Source organism: Trifolium pratense, linkage group LG2, assembly GCF_020283565.1.
Source record: "Trifolium pratense cultivar HEN17-A07 linkage group LG2, ARS_RC_1.1, whole genome shotgun sequence".
Taxonomy (NCBI): Eukaryota; Viridiplantae; Streptophyta; class Magnoliopsida; order Fabales; family Fabaceae; genus Trifolium; species Trifolium pratense.
In genome coordinates, this window is record NC_060060.1 from 43,704,831 (window position 1) to 43,725,889 (window position 21,059).

General features: G+C 33.1%; 1 protein-coding gene across 1 annotated transcript; it reads right to left on the reverse strand.

The window, feature by feature from the left end:
• Positions 1-2,934: 2,934 nt before the first annotated feature.
• On the reverse strand, positions 2,935-6,359 carry LOC123908954 (sucrose transport protein SUC8-like). The gene is made up of 5 exons (XM_045959706.1): positions 5,557-6,359; positions 5,016-5,465; positions 4,378-4,441; positions 4,229-4,272; positions 2,935-3,231 (listed from the first exon to the last, which is right to left on the reverse strand). The coding sequence occupies exons 1-5, from the start codon at positions 6,340-6,342 to the stop codon at positions 3,055-3,057; spliced, it is 1,521 nt and encodes a 506-aa protein (XP_045815662.1). The 5' UTR covers positions 6,343-6,359; the 3' UTR covers positions 2,935-3,054.
• Between the last annotated feature and the right edge of the window lie 14,700 nt (positions 6,360-21,059).

A 21,059-nucleotide genomic window follows, 5' to 3' on the forward strand; every position in this document is an offset into this window, starting at 1 on the left:
CTTGTTTTAGAGCCTTGAAATCTTGGAACTTTATTAACAAAATGTAGTGGTTAATTGTGTACCTTATAACTGATGCACTATATCTATATGTGCTTATTTTGTGTACCTTATGACTTATGTGTATCTTATGACTTATGCACTATATCTATTTCTGCTTATTTTGTGTACCTTATCTTATGCACTTTATGTGCTTATTTTGGTGTTGTTATGAGTTATGGACTATATATGCTTATTTTGGTGTTGTTATGAATTATTATGCACTATATGTGCTTATTATGACTTTGTAATGACTTATGCACTATATGTGCTTATTACTATATAATGAATTCAATACTTTAAGTTCCTTTGTAATTGTGCATATTTTATTTTTCTTAATTATGTGATATGTAGTGTCTCAACTTTGTGCATATTTTACTATATGTATTCAATGTTAATATGTACTCCCTCTGTCTCAAAATATAGCAAAAATTGGTCAACAAAAATGAATGTATTTGGTTATATTTTGGGACGGGGGGAGTACTATCTTTAAGTTTATGAATATGCAACCAACCCAAATTTTTAGTCCTTGATAAAGTTGTAATGCAACCAGTTAATACACCATAAATCATACATTTGCTACATCATAAACCACACTAATGATTAGTACATAACATTCAAACTACGACCTTATAAACTACCTATTACATTGACTTGTAGGTGATAGCAAACAAAATCAAAATCATTATTGCAACCATTACACATTGACTAAACTTCTTGCCAATTTCCTTTCCAATATCCTTAGCAAATTGCTTGCAAATTTCCTTCCCAAATTCCTTGCAAATTTCCATCATCATTTCATAGTTGCCATTGTTAATGGTCTTTTTCTTTCCATTCATCACAACAGTATCATCTAGTTCATCATCCCGAACAAAAGCTCACAAATTTCCATATATTGTACAAAAAATTGGGAGAGTGGAATGATAGGAAGAGTAACATCGTTATTTTGGTGCATTTGACATAACCGTAAAGACAAGATTTGGAATGACAATATTCAATCACCGAGCCAAGTTGGAAGAATGGCGTTCGTCGTCTGGAACGAGTGGTTTACTATCCACCAGTTGTAGTGTCATAATGTTGTTCCTAGGCCGATTCGGTGGGAGAAACCAGAAGTGGGTTGGATAAAATGTAATGTTGACGATGCGTTTGTAGTTGGATCCAGTGTTACTTCTATGAGTATTTATTTTCGCGATACCAATGGGCAGTTTTTGGCTGGCTTGACTCAATGACAACAACATGTTTACTCCATAGTGGAAGGCGAAACATGGATACTATTACATGCTATGAAAGAGGCTATCCATCGTGGATTTGAGCGAGTTCAATTTAAAAGTGATTCAAAGTTGTTGGTTGACGCTATCTATTCGAGAAGACGGGCCAATTCGGAATTTAATTTAATTGTTAACGACATTCTTCTTCTTATGTCATCTTCTTATGTAAACTTTGAGGTTAAGTTTGTTAGGAGACAAACGAATTTGGTTGTTCATACTCTTGCTAGGACGGCCAATGTTTGAGTTAGTTTCCATATATTGGATTTTATTTCCTTATATATTGAACATTTATTAGTTAATGATATGAATTAAGTTTGTTTAGTTAAAAAAAAAAAACCAATTTATATTATTTCATTCTTCCTCAGCTTCCATTCTTTCTTTAAATTTCACTCACAACCCAACTCATTTCTCAATCCAACAAGTTACACCCTTTCTTCTCCTTTCCATTTTCACCACCAACAACAACAAACTCAATCACTTCTTCAATATTTCCTTAGTCCATTTACACTTCCAAATCTCTTCCTCTCCTAACCTTGCCTTATAAGGACTTGTTTCATTCTTTTAGTTTCCATATCTAGTTATTTGTCTGCATCTGAATCTAAATCAACCCTTAGATCAAGAAAATCGACAAATATGTTTGGAATTGAATCGAAGAGATGTTCCGATTTTAGTATCATCGTAGCTGTAAGTATTGGGCTTAATTTTTAGAAATTTTTGGGTTTATTTTTTATAAATTTTCTTCATAAAAATCCCAAATTGTCTTCATTGAATTTTCCAGGTTTTGCTTCTTTGAATTTTTTGGGTTATAAAGGAAAAATTTTGAATTTTGATTTTCTGGGTTTTTTGTATAATGGTGATGATGAAGATGGTAATGAAGATGATGAAGGAGAAGATGAAAAAAAAAAGTGTTGGTGGTTTACTATTACTTACCATAGTCTTACAAGTAATGGTTTAGATTTTGACAAAAATATCAAACGATTAAAATTATTTCTTTTCAAGGCATTATTCTTCCTAAATTTCTCGAGTTCCTCTCAATGGATCATATGACCATTTGCATATGCTCAAGAAATTTTATCAAATTACGAATGATAAAATGTTCACCTTAAAGTAAAAAAATATATAGCGGTAAACTTTCTTGCTTCAAAAAAGATAAAACCTTCTGGTTTAGTTTAGTGTCTAATAATTTATCAGAGTTAAATTTATATGCATGTCAATATAAAATTATTATTTTACATATATTTTAATGATGTGTTATCATATTATTTAATGAACACGTGTTTATAAAAATAATATATAATGTGTAAAATAATTTTACACCGGTGGTGTGTATAAATAAAATTTATAAGCAAAATGCTAAACAGTATCTCAGGGCACTAATTAAGCATACCAATATGAAAAAATTATCTTGAAATTTGAGTATTCAATATATTAAAAATGTAAAAATTCATATTCTTATTATTAATTTTTTTGTTGTTGTTTCGTATGATTAACTAGTGTCTCCGCACGGGTACTATTAAACATGACCCGATTTATAATTATAAAGATATAAAATACATATGAAAAAGGAAACTAAGGAATACCAAAATTTTAATATATAAACATATAATCTTTGTCTAAATATGATGCTTGTTAGTGCATGCCACAAAAATGGAATTTGGTGGGACACAATATATCCAACACACAGCATATTTAAATCAAAATGTTCAAATAGTTCTCGACACAAAAAAGAAAAATTTAAACTCTACTATAATTAATGAAAACCACCTCCAACGGAAGCCTTAGCCATGTCTTCCGGCTTTGGATTAGGTAGAAGGACAATCGCCAATATAGCACTGATGACTGCCGCCACGGCACCGACCACAAACGCTGGCAAGTTGCCACCACCAAACAAAGAATCCCATGGTCCACCTAATGACGATACTATCATCTGAAATGTGAAATGTGTATATATACATCAGTACCAAATAATAATAAAAAAATTATTGTTGCATAAATTCTTAAACTTATTCAAGAATAGGTTTAAGTATGTTTTTCATATATGTAAATATATTTTTTGTGGTGGTTAGCTCTTTGCTACCACTCTTTGGTTTTAAAAAATAAAATAAAATAAATATAACCACCTTTTATTATAAATCACTGTAATTTTATGTTTTAGTCCTTTACATTTAATAGTTTCTCTTTTGTTTCAGTCAACCTATAATGTTTTTTGTTAATGCTAAAATTGATCCATGTAATTTATCTAATATTAAATGTTAGCCTCTCAAATATAAACAGTTTAATGAAATTAATATTACAAACATATTAGTAAAAAAAAAAATATTACCAACATATTACATTGACAAATTTTACGACCACCAACAAATTGTTTGAAAGTGTAAATAGTAAATCTCACATTAATTATAAATAAATGAATTCAATGTTAGATATGTAAAAGATGTAACATTACATATATATACATTATCTTAAAGTTTCGAGTAGACAGGATAGCGTTGTGAGAAACAACAAACTTTAAGAAGACTCTTAAAACACAACAAGGATTACAAGTAAAATAGTGGAATATATGTTTTTTTATGAGAAAATAATTTTATTAAAACAAGTACAAGAAGTAATCAAACTCCAAACAATAGTGGAATATATGTAAGGTTTAATAAAAACGGTACGGTGACAAAATGTTTGTTTTTTTTACCAAAATATATTTAAAGCTATCAGAACCTACGAAATTGCATGCATGTTAATAAAGTCATGAAGTAACAAATATAATAAGAAGTTGCCTATAAAAATTATATAACAAGTGTGTCCTCTTTTTTACTCAATAAGAAGTGTCTCTTAAGTATATCTATGTGTGAGTTTTGCCAATGTACATAAGTGAACCCAAATTTTTAAAGTAATGAAGTGACAAATATAAGGAGTGAGTGAAAAATAACCTGTGGAACCACAATTGAAATATTGAGAACTCCCAAAGATAAACCTGAAAATATTAGAGAAAAGTTCATACTAGTAGTCTTTTTTTTTAAAAAAAATAGTTATATTGTCAAAACTAAAATAAAAATAGTTATAATAGGAGTTGTTTTACCTTGTCCGGTGCCTGATGAGCTCGAATAAATAGATGCTAAAGCAAACGGGACACTGAAATTAATCTGCATATGTGTTTATAAAAATATATCAGTTTTATGATTTATTTTCCTCTAAAATAAACAACAATGAAGATATTTAAACAAAAATTTATTAAATTAATGCAAAAAGGAGATTTAAGGGAAATATTATAAAAAAGAACAAATATGTTTTTAATTTCAAACAAGTACTATATGGTGTATATATAGAATGGATCCGGATTCAGTGTAGTCGGTTATATCTGGATCGTTTGATTAAAATTAGAAGGTTCAAAATATGATGTTTCTTTGTCAAAAAAATATAAATGTTTCTTCGCTTATATTATGTGTGTTTTATATTTATTGTAAAATATTTATTATTTGTCTTTTTAATTAATAAACATTCTGTTCTTTTTTTTTCAATTATTTTTCAATAGGTCAAATTTTTACCATTTTTATGAATTTATTACAAATCATTCTCTTAATGAATTACTATAAGTTAATAATAATAATTGTAAAGATTTTTAAATTAAAAAAAAAAAAAAACTGAAACGTTTGTTCAATATGTGTATGTGCATGATCGTCAAAATTGCGTAATAAGAAAGAGAAAAAAATATTATACTGCAAGAGGAATTCCAAGGATGCCGAAGAAAGAGAATGCAGCAGCCTTAACACCGTGAGAGGGTTTTCCAACGACGTTGCTAATGTGACGTTCATGTTCTGCTGCCTTGGTGATGAGTACCGTCATTGCGAGTCCAATAGCGAGAATTATATTTACAACCCCCCACAACCTCTTCGCACCCCCAACAAAACGCCCCAACGGTTCCACTGCCAACGACATGAAACCAAGCACAACAGCATTGATCATGAGTGCCAATGCCCCCGCTTGAACTCCTTTGTTGTATACCTCATCCCCTGGATTTCCACCGTACACTTCATGACCCATCCAATCAGTGTCGTACAAGAAGAATGGGAACCATGCAATCCAATTGATGGATGTCACTAACATTAGCAACCACATCGGTTTCTGGAGTCCACTGAATGCACCTACCAACTCCCCGAAAGAAGAAACCTGTGATTCGAGAATCATAAGTTGGTTTGGTGGCAATATAAAAATAATAAAATTATTAATATTGACCGTTTTAAAAAAAATATATATATACTTGTGGTTCTGATTCTGATTGTGGTTTTGACGATGTATTTGGGATGTCTTCTACGTAAAGTAGAGCGAAGGTAGAAAGTACGACAAGGAGGAATATTGAGAAGAAGAAACATGTTTTGAGGTTTGCGCAAAACTCGTCGCAAGCTTTGGTCTGTGTGAAAGGGAACTTTTCGTGGAGTTTGTTGTAGGAGCCAGCAGCATAACCAAGGATATTACCGACAGCCATAAAGAACGAGAATAAGCCGTTGCCTGTTCTCATTCGACGGTGGTCACCTGCGGCGAGGTCGCCAATGAAGGCACGACAAGGTCCCTGGAGCATATTATTGGCGACATCAAGTATCCAGAAGCCCAAAACAAAGATGACCACTGCACGGGGTCGTGTTTTTTTCGTCAGGTCATCACCTAACGAGTGGCCAAGATCGGCTGCGTAGCCAATGAGGAAGATTGCAATTGCAACTGCAATGGCGCCAAAGAAGATGAAAGGGCGACGACGACCGAAACGCGAAGTGCTTCGATCACTGTAGTAGCCAACGAGTGGCTGGACAATCATGCCTGAAATTGGGCCACATAGCCAAATGTTGGCAGCCCACTTATGTGGGACTCCCAACAACTGGATGTATGGTGTTAACAAGGAAAGTTGTAGGGCCCACCCGAATTGGATGCCGGCGGCGATGGAGGCCACCGCCGTCATCTTAAGGATAGAGTTAAGGTTCCCTTGTGTAGCAGCCTCTACATTAAGGGATTGTCTTGTAATGCCAATTTCGTTATTGGTTGAAGGATTCACCATTGGAGAAAGAGATTGAAATTGAGAAGTGAAAGAAAAAGAAAAGTAGAGTGGTGTGGTGTGACTTCAGCACAAGAGTTTCTTTTGAATTTATAACGTTTGAAGACTAGGTGGAAATTTTTTGAGCAAATAATGGATCACAATGAAAATGCAGTCAGCGTTTCTTATCCATTTGGTTGGTCGGTGTGACTATGTTTAGAATTTTGGGACTATGCTCTTATTATCGGTTTTGCTGTTTTCCTAGTGTAAATGCAGTGTTGACCAAAAAAATATAGTGTAAATGCAGTCAAGAGTACACGTAATTATTTAGTTAAAAAAATGGTAAAATGATATTTTTTTTATTGTTTAATTTTTTACTTTCATTCTTATCCTATTCTTTTTAATTAAGGTATGCAAATCTTAGTCAAAGGAAAAAGAAAAAAAAAATGCAAATGCTCTATAAAAAAACAATGCAAATGTCTTAACTTTTTTCCTTCCTTTTTCTCTCATTGGTAAAATAATGTTGACCCATAAAAATCTATATATATAAATCCTAGATAGTTGTGGAATTGTCTATCTAAACCCTAATCCACAAACCAATGAAAACTTTTCATTTAGCCATATCATCCACTTACATTCATTTAATGTGGGGTACTAATTGTAATTATTATTATTATTATTATTATTTTGGGTTATTATTCATTTACATTTTTTTGTTCATTTTATTATTTTTTGTATTTTATTGTTTTTTTTTTAAAAAGGTTAATGTTTTTGCTAATAATCTTTTGTCCAATCTTTGTAAATATAAGGAGTTGGTCGATTGTCAGGACTACTTTCTAATGTTAGTAAAAAAAATAGATAAAATAAAGTTTACTAATGGTTGTTATGTCCTGTATGATTTTTATCATATTCGATATTTGAGTATGAGTTAAGTTGGTTTATTTTTGCTCCAATAAGTTTCAAATTAATATAAATGTCAAATTCGATAATACAGTAGTTTTTTTGTAAGAGATAATAAAGTAGTTTATCCAACTCAGAATCCTCCAATGAGATTTATAATATAAATAAAAACTTATGTTTCAACATCGATTGTTTTCCATGGTCAATTATATGTTGTCATTTCCATAGTTATTTTGAAGAATGAGTTAAAGATATTGCTAATCAATGTTAATGAAGAAGATACCAAAGTAACTTCAAATCTGATGTATAAATAAGTTTTTTAAATGTATAAGCATCGATATATATAATTCCTAGATAGTTGTGCAACCACTAATCTAACCACAGTGTATGAGTATGACCATAAACCGTTTTCATAGTGACATGACAATTTATGGATTACCAACTTATTTTGGTAGATGCAATAGGATCCATTGTAATCTTTTCGAAATGTATAAACATATCTTTAATATCTATCTTATATTTACATCACTTTATTATATTTTTTTTAAGGAACATCACTTTATTATTATTATTATTATTATTATTTTGTTTTTATTGATGTTATTATTATAATTTTCATAATACTTATTGTTTCAATTTATACGAATGATTTTTCAACATTATAATATAAAATACCGCATAACACCCGTGCATCGCACGGGTGTGGGACTAGTAAAATAAAATGACATATAGCTTTATATCATGGCCCATGCTAAACAATTCTACCAGATACTTGATAAGCATATAAAAAAAAAAAAATTAATGTTGGTAAGATATTTTTTTTACACTTTTAAGATATTAAAAGCACAAATTTCAAGACAAAATTTTCATATTGATATGTGATGCTGGCTCTGCAAGTGAACAGAATTGCAACCAAGTAATAAAGTGATAAGTTATCGTTTTCCACAGGGATTGTGCCAAAATTACTAGTTTCGCTTATGAATTAGGATAAGTTGCCTTCGCTTTGGTGTTTGGAGATAGTTGTGCTGATAAAATAAATTGCAGGAAAATAAATGACTGAAAGAATAAAGAAATAACACGAAAATAAAAGTGTGTGTGTCCACGTGGGGTGGTTAAGTGTGGTCGAATCCCTCCCTTACTCCTGATTGGTGGATAATTCCCTTGTTTTACTCTATTAGGATTAGTCTTTTAAAATAGTTCGGAAACACTCGTTCTCTATTTCTATTACAAACTGTTCAGAGCCTAGTTTAGGTTACCTTTACTCTGTTTAAGTATCCTTGCCCCAGTCGGTTCCACTTTTTCTTTACAAACTTTGGTATCATTACCTTTAAGGCTCAATGTGTCACAAGCTGTCATGTGTGTCTAAACTAGTCCTAACTCTGCCTCATGTAGAATTTATCGTTCTAGACTAAGCTTTTAATCATATACCAAGATCTCAGATACTGAATTTAATGGTCTCATCTTGACCTTAGCATACCGTCATTCGCTTGGGATAACTAGCTTCGTTTCCTATCTGATATCCACTAGCTCCTTAGATTTTATTCTAATGTGATCAGTATTAAAATAAATATAAAACCTGACAATAAAATAGTTTGAAAGTAGAAACAATTGAATTTATACCCAAATTATACAAAACCAAGCATTTGCAAGAGAGTTTATCGACTCCACCTAACCTAGTGAAAATAAATTACAAAGACAGAAAGAAAAGAACCTTATTGGGCTTGGAGTTCCTTGGCCTCCTTGCCTCCTCCTTAGAGTTCTCCTAACTCTAGAGTGAATATTCAATGTCTATGAATATTTCTGAATGAATAATAGTGGAGGATGAAGACTCTATTTATAGTTTTTCAGCTGGGAATGGACTTTTTCTGTGCATCCATCGCACCCATCGTGGCCACGATGGCGTGTAATTTCGCCTCATCGTGGCCACGATGGATCAATACTAGAAAACTCGTTTTTAGAGACCGATTTAGCGAGGGAGTAGCCCACTATTATTCATTACTCCCAAACCTAGCTGAGTTAGGGAGTAATGAAAAGCTGAGTTTGGGTGTAATTTCGCCTCATCGTGACCACGATGGATCACTACTGTAAAACCACGGAGGGAGTAGCTTTCAAGTTCGATTGTCTCTAGTGTCAATTTGGATGATATAATTTAACTTCTTAAAAAAAAAATTATACTTAATTTTCTTTTTTTAGTATAATTAACAAGTGTCCCGAAAACACCTGACTTTTTCATTCATTTCCTTGAACTCAACATAACATGGATAAGGAGCATTGATATATTTGCTTACCTAATATCATTAAATCCTACTGTTTTAAAAATTAAGAATCACCCTTGAAATCAGCAATTCATAAAGCAAGTCATTGAATTGCATGCATTACTATACTACTACACTATCCTTATCCATTTGTTCCCAATAGCGAAGCAGTTACTCTTCCAAAATTAGTAGTACTACTGGTAGTAGGTAGTGTTGAGTTTCTACCCTTATCCTAAAACCATTTGCTCTTGCATGATGCGCAAGTGCAAGAATCTCCCTAAGCCACGGTTTCATTAAGAAGAAGTAGTAGTAATGAAGAAGAAATTAAAAGTAGTAAATGCATTTGGATGAAGTTAAATTAAAAGTAGCCTCCAAATATGAAGACAAGTGGAATTTACAGTGACACTCTCAAAGTAGGAAACAGGCATTAAATAACCTCCCCCACATCACTACATAAGTCCACGCACGCACTCACTTTAAGATTTTCACTCCAAATAGATAAGCCCCACCCACCACGCACTCTGAAAGCAAAGACAATTATGATATTCTTAAACGAAATTAGTAATCTTGGCACAATCTATATAGAGAATGATAAACTTACTACTTTATTACTTGGTAGCGATTCTGTGCACTTGCAGAACCACCGTCAGATACTAGAAGTGGCACTTTTAAGATGATTTTTCTTAACAAATATGACATTTACAAGCAAACAAAATACTAATATTTTTGTATTAAAAATGATTATATTTTTTTTTTTTGACTAAATAAAAGATATTCATTCATTCAAATTGATAAGAGTACATCGATGCAATACAAATCAAAATCGCTAAAAACAAAAAGGATGAATCTGCGAACAAACTCACAACATCCGTGTTAATAGCATCAAACGGCATATTGCAAAAGCCTACATATTTGACTATATTGAAGTTTCCGGAACATTCATGTCGCCGGATCTGTAGCGTTGATGGTACAAAAGTCATTGATTGGATCTGCACTGGATCAACCTTAATCTTCAAACCTGAAACAAATGAACACCGCACTAAGACGGGACAACAATACTCCGCACTAAGACGGGACAACAATACTGAAAATCAAAACAAAGGATAAAATCGCAAAGATGAAAACAAAACTATAAGACTTAAACTATGTGAAAATCACTTATTTGTATTAAAAAGCAAGAAGAAAAAAATGTAAATTAAAAATGATTATATTAAAAAGCCTAAATTAAATTTTTGTTTTAGGCCTCAATATACATTGGGCCGGCCCCTAGCAGTAACATATATCAAAATAAAAAGTTGGAGAATTTAATATTTCTTCTGGTCCAAATTATAAAAGACAAAAAGAAAAATCAAAACTAATGTTTTCAGTTTTTTGTTTTAACTTTTTAAATGTTAAGCATACTCATACATCCTTATGCGAAATTGTTAGATATCAAATGCACCCATTGATATTGAATTATTTTTTTTTAATAATAAAATTGTTAAATTAATGAACTAAACGAGTGATGGTAGCACAGTTACAACCCAAAAATTAGAAGAGCATGGAAAAATTTACAATCAAGATTAATTAAAATTAGGAAGAATTAATGGAGCATCAAATCTTTTTTTGTTTAGAAAATCAGCACACTAAAATAATTTTCTTTTAAATATTGAGGAGAACACGTAATTTAAATAATAAATACATTTTAAAATTTGTAATTTTTTTCATAAATGAAACTAAAAAATCTTCTAATAATTCTCCTATAACTAAGACCTGAAAGAATATTAACTGAAGGAGATAAAGTGTATTTTTTTTTTACCAACCCTCTAGTTTTCAGGCGAAGGGGGTCCCAAAGTTCGATTATTTTGTAAGTAAAGTCTGACAAAAAATTATTCACACAAAAAATCGAACTTGATTTCTTCCAAATGATTTTTATTGAGACTAGCGGGCCAGACAGAGCTCGTTCTGACCTACATGTGTGTAAAAAAAAAAAAAAAATCAAGGACACGCCTTATGTTATGGTGAGTTTGTTAATAAAAGATTTTTGCTGCTAAAAAAAAGAAGTGTCTTATGGGGAGTTTGTTAATAAAAGATTTTTTTTGCTAAAAAAATAAGGGTATTATTGGTATTATGAAAAGTCCATACCAAATTTTTTTGTATCATCTTTATATATAGTATAGATAAAGCGTATTTGACCATTCATTTAAATTGTGTATTATTTTATTTTAATAACTAAATCTTTTTAAAGGGAGAAAGTCAAACTCTGATATAAGAAGGAAGTTTTCACCGGTGTTAAAGTGACTAACTTTTGTCGGGAACCTGTGGCCACACAAGAAAAATTCTCCTTAATCGATTTTTTTTTTATATGTATAAGTTAGGAATTGAACTCCTAACTACCTGCTGTAACACCCCGAACTAACTACCCTTAAAAACGTGATCTTAAAAACTTTTTAAAGATAAGTAGCCGGAGCGCTACGGAAAACATTTTTATAAAACGATCGTGCACATGACACGAAACGTCGCAGCGGAAAACATAACATAAAGGATTTTCAAAGCAATGAACAAAATAGTTCAAAAGATAAATCATTTACATAAAACATAAGTTAAGATGTTCGCATCGATATACGACGGAATACAAACGATCCCCGACTCGATGTTACAACATACCAGAGCACTAATATACATCACAACCAAACTAACTTAACAAAACTATACGAAGGTAGCCTACACTAGCTCCTCACCAAAAGTGCTCCACACCAAAACGATCTACAGCTAAAGCTCGATCGAGACCTCGACCTGAATACCTGAACCCCCAAAGGTCCAGCACATAACAATTAGGTAGAGAGTTAGTAAACATAATCACATACATACGAATATAGAAACGCACCTATATTCAACCTATCACGTATTACTAACTCACACACATGCCTCAATAAGCAATACACCAGATAACACATATTCACAAATACACAACCAGATAGTTTCACGTCGTTTCAGACAACACAAAGAACTCACATAACACATAACACATAATTGCACATTTACTCAAATGCGACTAATGCCAAACATTCAATGTCATGCCAACCTAGACACGACTAATGCATGTGGTACCATCTTCTTTATCAAGGAACTTACCATTGATATTCTTCTTTATTGGACAAGTCCAATATCCTTCTTTATCAGACAAGTCTGATATCCCTAAATAATGCATGAATTTATGAATGCCATGCATTTACCAAACATATGATAATCACTTAGCACGAAGCTACTGCTCATTACATGGATAACATAATCCATTAAACTTCTTTATCAGACAAACTGATATTCTTCTTTATCGGACAACCCGATATACAAAAACACATATACTTCTTTGACATTTTACATAAATGCCATCACACAACACGATTATTAAACATATAATAATAATAATTCAAAACCAAAACAAAACCATGTTACAAGTGCCTAGATACACTTATAAACAATAACAAAAGTTGCAGGTTCAGTACTGTTCGCTAAGCGAAGCCGTAGCGAACAGGTAGCGAACTTATTCGCTAAGCGAAGCTCAGTTCGCTGTAGCGAACTACATCAGAGGATTACAGGTACATGGCGAACAGGTAGCGAACTTGTAGCGAACATGTTCGCTGCAGCGAACTCCTGGTCGCTAAGCGAACTATACCAGAAAAATATCTGTTCTTGAGTTTTCCAAAGGCGGTTTAACATGGAATCCACTCAAAAATCCATCTAGACATGTTATAAATTCTTATAAACAGCTAATTCAAGCATATATGGTATCAAGGAACATTAATCATCCCTTCCAAACATCCAAATACATCAAACAATCAAAATCATGTCAATTTCTTGCAAAATAAGCAAAGTTGCATAAACATGCAAAACCATCATCAAACATATACATATTCCCTCCTAGATGTTCATTAAGCATACTAAGATGAAAAGACATGTTTATGATAAAGAAACTTCACCCAAACCCCAAAGAAATTGGATGAGAGAGTTTAGGAATGGAGGCTAGACACCTCCCCTCTCTTGGATCACCCAAGCTTATGCTTAACCACTCTCACCTTAGATTGAACGATGATTCTTGGCCTCTAAATCTCTTCTCCTTGCTCGTGTTCTTCTTCTTGCTCTCCTAGGGTTTGCTCTTGCTTCTAAGCTCACAAACTCTAACTTCTCATGAAAAATGAATTGTGATACTATTCAATGGTTTGACTTGCTACTTATACCACTCTCTATTGGTCATGAACCAAGCCCAATGGCTTAGGCCCAATAAGCTCTCACACACGCCCCAAGCCCACTAACACGACAAAGGTTTCGCTCACAAACTTATGTTCGCGATAAATAATTATAGGTCGCGTAAATAAATATTTAACACTAACCCAAAATATATGCAAATATATAAAATAGCGATTTACTAAAAATCGGGTCGTTACAACTCTACCCCCCTTAAAAGAATTTCGCCATCGAAATTACCTAAGAGATAAAGCGGAGAACGAACCCTCAACGCGGCATCTTCGGTTTCTTGCATACCGGACTCTTGTGACCTTCCTCGCCACAATTGAAACAAAACACTTTCACCCGACAAGCATCGGCCTTGTGCCCAAACTGTCCACAATTGAAACACTTGTCGCTTTTCCTCGGGCAATCATATGACATATGACCCCGCTCTCCACATTTGTAACAACTTCCACTTCCTTGCTTCTTCTTTCCACTTCCATTGCCCTTGTTCTCATACGGCTTACCACGATCCAAACCTTTTCCTTTCCTATCATTCAAAACCTTATATTAGTTGGTCTTGGCTTTGCTATCTTCATCACAAATCCTTGCCTTGGTCATAAGGGTCGGAAAATCCCTGATTTCAGAAAATCCAATCAAAAGCTTGATATCCGGACGAAGTCCACTCTCGAACTTGACACACTTATCCTCTTCGGCTTCCACCGTGTTGTAGTGTGGACTAAACACACACAAAGCTTCAAACTTAGCCGAATACTCGGCGACCGATAAATTTCCTTGCTTGAGCTCCATGAACTCGATCACTTTCTTATTCTTCACATCAGCCGGAAAGTACTTCCTTAAAAATTCCCTTTTGAAAGTTTCCCAAACGATAGCAACACCGTCCACTCCTATCCTGACTCTCACATTCCTCCACCAAACGATTGCCTCCTCTCTAAGGGCATAAGTTCCCAAAGTAGTCTTGTTCTCCTCAGAACAACTCATTGCTTCAAAGATGATCTCAACCTCATCTAACCACTTGATAGCCCCCTCCGGGTTATAGCCCCCGGTAAACAGAGTCGGTTTATGCGACATAAACCTTTCCAATCTTTTCTCACTATCCCTTCCCGGGTCATTATCCCTTACCACCAATGTAGTCAAAGCAGTCAAAGCTTGTGCAATCTGAGCGTTGGTCCTAGCAGCAGCCATGATTCCTGAACGAATCACAACTCGACGTTAGAATGTATTAACAGTGTACCCAACACATGCTTCATACAAGAGAAAGAAAATCCTAATGGCTCACATGAACCGACCTGCTCTGATACCACTTATTGTAACACCCCGAACTAACTACCCTTAAAAACGTGATCTTAAAAACTTTTTAAAGATAAGTAGCCGGAGCGCTACGGAAAACATTTTTATAAAACGATCGTGCACATGACACGAAACGTCGCAGCGGAAAACATAACATAAAGGATTTTCAAAGCAATGAACAAAATAGTTCAAAAGATAAATCATTTACATAAAACATAAGTTAAGATGTTCGCATCGATATACGACGGAATACAAACGATCCCCGACTCGATGTTACAACATACCAGAGCACTAATATACATCACAACCAAACTAACTTAACAAAACTATACGAAGGTAGCCTACACTAGCTCCTCACCAAAAGTGCTCCACACCAAAACGATCTACAGCTAAAGCTCGATCGAGACCTCGACCTGAATACCTGAACCCCCAAAGGTCCAGCACATAACAATTAGGTAGAGAGTTAGTAAACATAATCACATACATACGAATATAGAAACGCACCTATATTCAACCTATCACGTATTACTAACTCACACACATGCCTCAATAAGCAATACACCAGATAACACATATTCACAAATACACAACCAGATAGTTTCACGTCGTTTCAGACAACACAAAGAACTCACATAACACATAACACATAATTGCACATTTACTCAAATGCGACTAATGCCAAACATTCAATGTCATGCCAACCTAGACACGACTAATGCATGTGGTACCATCTTCTTTATCAAGGAACTTACCATTGATATTCTTCTTTATTGGACAAGTCCAATATCCTTCTTTATCAGACAAGTCTGATATCCCTAAATAATGCATGAATTTATGAATGCCATGCATTTACCAAACATATGATAATCACTTAGCACGAAGCTACTGCTCATTACATGGATAACATAATCCATTAAACTTCTTTATCAGACAAACTGATATTCTTCTTTATCGGACAACCCAATATACAAAAACACATATACTTCTTTGACATTTTACATAAATGCCATCACACAACACGATTATTAAACATATAATAATTCAAAACCAAAACAAAACCATGTTACAAGTGCCTAGATACACTTATAAACAATAACAAAAGTTGCAGGTTCAGTACTGTTCGCTAAGCGAAGCCGTAGCGAACAGGTAGCGAACTTATTCGCTAAGCGAAGCTCAGTTCGCTGTAGCGAACTACATCAGAGGATTACAGGTACATGGCGAACAGGTAGCGAACTTGTAGCGAACATGTTCGCTGCAGCGAACTCCTGGTCGCTAAGCGAACTATACTAGAAAAATATCTGTTCTTGAGTTTTCCAAAGGCGGTTTAACATGGAATCCACTCAAAAATCCATCTAGACATGTTATAAATTCTTATAAACAGCTAATTCAAGCATATATGGTATCAAGGAACATTAATCATCCCTTCCAAACATCCAAATACATCAAACAATCAAAATCATGTCAATTTCTTGCAAAATAAGCAAAGTTGCATAAACATGCAAAACCATCATCAAACATATACATATTCCCTCCTAGATGTTCATTAAGCATACTAAGATGAAAAGACATGTTTATGATAAAGAAACTTCACCCAAACCCCAAAGAAATTGGATGAGAGAGTTTAGGAATGGAGGCTAGACACCTCCCCTCTCTTGGATCACCCAAGCTTATGCTTAACCACTCTCACCTTAGATTGAACGATGATTCTTGGCCTCTAAATCTCTTCTCCTTGCTCGTGTTCTTCTTCTTGCTCTCCTAGGGTTTGCTCTTGCTTCTAAGCTCACAAACTCTAACTTCTCATGAAAAATGAATTGTGATACTATTCAATGGTTTGACTTGCTACTTATACCACTCTCTATTGGTCATGAACCAAGCCCAATGGCTTAGGCCCAATAAGCTCTCACACACGCCCCAAGCCCACTAACACGACAAAGGTTTCGCTCACAAACTTATGTTCGCGATAAATAATTATAGGTCGCGTAAATAAATATTTAACACTAACCCAAAATATATGCAAATATATAAAATAGCGATTTACTAAAAATCGGGTCGTTACACCTGCTATGAGAGACTTAACTCTCTTACCACTCCTAACCAGAAAAGCAAGAAAGTCAAACTGTTTTTTTTTGTTCTCACTCATATTATCTGGCCCACTGAACCGCCTAATCTGGTCCGGAGATCAGTTTTGGTATATCAAGTGGCTCTCGATCTCATTTACAGGAATCGAACAGTGGTCATCCCTACTAAGTCAAATGTCAATTATAGTATTCAACTAACTATTGTTAAAAAGTCAAAACATTTCATTTATGATAATTTTATTATTTTTTGACGATTTTCAGTTATGATAGTTCATCACTACTTTGAATACATGTATGAATATTAATGAAAGTGCGTAAGCTTAGCTAATTAAATTTGATATGACGATTGGATGTAAAAGATGGTCTATTGAAGTTTTTTTTTTTCTTTTTTTTACTCAGGTCTATTGAAGTGTTATTCATAGATAAATTCTATTTGACAATGCCAAATTGAATTCATGCCTTATAATTTATAAGTTTATAAGTTGGATTGGTATGGTGGTATTGACTTGAGACCTGAAAGTGTGTTTTTTCTTAAGGTTTCAGGTTTGATTCTCTCTGTTTGTAATTTGAATGAGCTAATTTAGTTTCTTCAATTTTATTTTTTTTATAAGTTTATATAATAAAATAAAGCATACTTGATTGTTAACTATGTTTTCATCATGAGTTTATAACTTTTATTGTCTAGTTTTTTTTTTAAGAAGTTAAATTAGTCCATCCAAATTGGCACCAGAGAATCGAACCTGAGACCTTAAGGAGGAGCACACTCTCAGGTCTCAAGTCAATACTTTATTGTCTAGTTTATAAACTTATAATTTATACTTCTTTAGATCATTTTTATAAGAAACAACTCAGATTAAATTCATTGAATATTCGATGTTTTTAGTCTATATTATATCAAATACACTAATTATATAATAAACCTAAAAATTCAACTGTGTTTTTATAAAAAAGAACAGAACATATTTGTGACCTATTTATGACTCGTTTTTTCCTTATGTGAAAGTTTGTTACAGAAAATTATGTATAATTTAATAGTTTATTTTAAATAATAATTTAAGTTTATATATTTTACCATTTTAACCTTTATGGTGTTGTATTTAAGAAGTCTTCGTGCTTCATTTGAGAATCAATCAATATTTAATAAAGGAAAATGTTAAACAGTGCCTCCGGGGCATTGGTTAAGCATATTAAAATAGAAACTTTATCTCGAAATGCATGCATTCAATACTTCAAAAGTATAAAAAGTTGTCTTTTCAATATTAATTTTATTTATTAGGCTTAAATGCAGTTTTACCCCCCATGTTTTGATTAAATCGGAATTTTACCCCCTCTATTTTAAAACGCGGACTTTTACCCCTCCTGTTTTATATTTTTTTAGATTTTGCCCCCCATAAAATTCTGCTTTCGAGTCACAACTTCAAAGCGTCACACACAACTTAATTTGGATCAATAATTCACCAAACGTATACCGAAATGACCATAATCGAGTTATCTTTCCACAGAATCAAATCTCACTAAATTTGGAGTTACAAAGAGAGATTAATTACCGTTTTAGTGAAGGTATGTCCCCCAAAATTCTGCACAAAATCTGCTTTCGAGTCACAACTTCAAAACTTCGCACAAAATTCCATTTGGATCCATAATTCACCAAACTGGTACCAAAATGACCGCAATCGAGTTAGTTTTCCACAGAATCAAACTCCACTAAATTTGGAGTTACAGAGAGAGATTAATTATCATTTTAGTGAAGGTCTGTCCAAATCAATTATTGTATGGAACTACTACTGGTATTTTTGTCATGTCTCTCACCCTGTAGCTCATTTTTCAATATTATTTACATGTCCGGAAAGCTAACGAAATTACCCTTGTTTTCATTTAAATTTCATCAAATTTGGATTTACGATGTGTTCGGTAGACAATGTTGAATTTGAAGGTCATAAGTAGATTTCTGCAAAATTAGTAATTGGACAGACCTTCACTAAAACGGTAATTAATCTCTCTCTGTAACTCCAAATTTAGTGGGGTTTGATTCTGTGGAAAGCTAACTCGATTATAGTCATTTCGGTATCCGTTTGGTGAATTATTGATCCAAATTGAGTTGTGTGGGAAGTTTTGAAGTTGTGACTCGAAAGCAGATTTTGTGCAGAATTTTGGGGGACATACCTTCACTAAAACGGTAATTAATCTCTTTTTGTAGCTCCAAATTTAGTGGGGTTTGATTCTGTGGAAAGATAACTCGATTACGGTCAATTCGATATCCTTTTGGTGAATTATTGATCCAAATTGAGTTGTGTGCGAAGCTTTGAAGTTGTGACTCGAAAGCAGAATTTTAGGGGGGCAAAATCCAAAAAATTATAAAACAGGAGGGGTAAAAGTCCGCGTTTTAAAACAGGAGGGGTAAAATTCCGATTTAATCAAAACAGAGAGGACAAAACTACATTTAAGCCTATTTTTTATTTTCTTCTTTAGTATGCTTAACAAGTTCCCCAGGGGCACTGTTTAGCATAATGCTTTAATAAATTATCTTCTTTCCTCAAACTCTCGCATTTAATATTATGGTTGCATAATCTTTCATAATTGTACCAGATTCTACTCATGAGAATTTGATTTTTATCTTTTCGTCTCTAGAATCAATTTATCCATTACAATTGGTATCAAAGTTATATGGCTTAATTAGTTAAATGGTCCCTTAAAGACATTTTAGGTTTCACAATGATCCCTTAAAGAAAAAAAAAAAGGTCCGCTTTAGTCCCTTAAAGACATTTCTGTTAGCCAAAAAGGTCATTTTCGTCAAATTTTAAACCAAATATATAAGGTGAACTAACACTGTAAATAGTCCACCATAGATCACCTAATTTTTTTAATTATAACTACTTGATCATTTTCTTAAAAATCTATGATATCTGATAATGAACTATCAACCCTTAATTATTTCACTTTTCTTCATCTTCTTCCCTCTTCTCCTTCTTCATCTTCATGATTTCATAAAAAATCCAGAATTGTTTTTCTTCAATATCAAAAAAATTATCATCAACAAGAACTTGAAAAAATTAACATAATCATAAAACAACTCTCAGAAGCCTTGTTAAAAAAAAAAAAAAAAACTCTCAAAAGGTTACTGTTCTTTCTCAATCTTCAACAAACCACAAAAAAAAAAAAAATTCAACCCAGAAAAACCAAAAACTGAAGTAGAGGTGAGGAATATTAATAGGATTTCAATTTGGAGAATTTGATTTTGTTGTTGTTGTTGAAGAACTATGTTGGTTTGGTCTTTGCTGCGTTGTTCTTGTCGATTCTGTGTTGTTGAAGTACTAGTGTTTTTCAATTTGGATCTCTGAGGGAGGAGGTGGTGATGATTGAAAGAAGTTGAAGAAAAAAATGATTTTGTGAAGGTGAAAGGATGAAGAGAAAGAATATGATTCTGCTTGTTGAAGAAAAATATGATCATAAATATTTGTTTATTTAAGTTATTAGATTTGGTTTAATGATAAGAGATTTATATACGAGTCAGGATCCGTTGACACCAGGTGTCAAACTAAACTTTGACACCAAATCTTAAGCGTTCATTTCTCTTAATCCAAAGGTTAGTAATTATTCATCAAAATCTTAATGTGGTCATTCAGTATTCGATATATCCTTTCCTAAAATTCTTCTTGTTTCCTAAACGAGACCATCTTCTTCTCAATGATACATCATGGCATCCTGCACCGTATTATCTTACAAAAGAATTGTTTCATGGTTGTTAAAATGTTTTATATTTATTCATCACATGAATCAAGCAACAGCGCAACATGTATTTTATTTTTAACATAAATCTGATTTTGACACATCGTGTGCAACAATTTAGCATCTAGGTATCAAATTTTAGTTTAACACCAAATAATATCCGTTGATTTATTTTAATCCAAAGACTTAGATTTAGTCACTTAACAAAGTATCATGTAACAATTTCACCTAACTTTCATCTTTCACGTTACATTGTCTTCCTCTC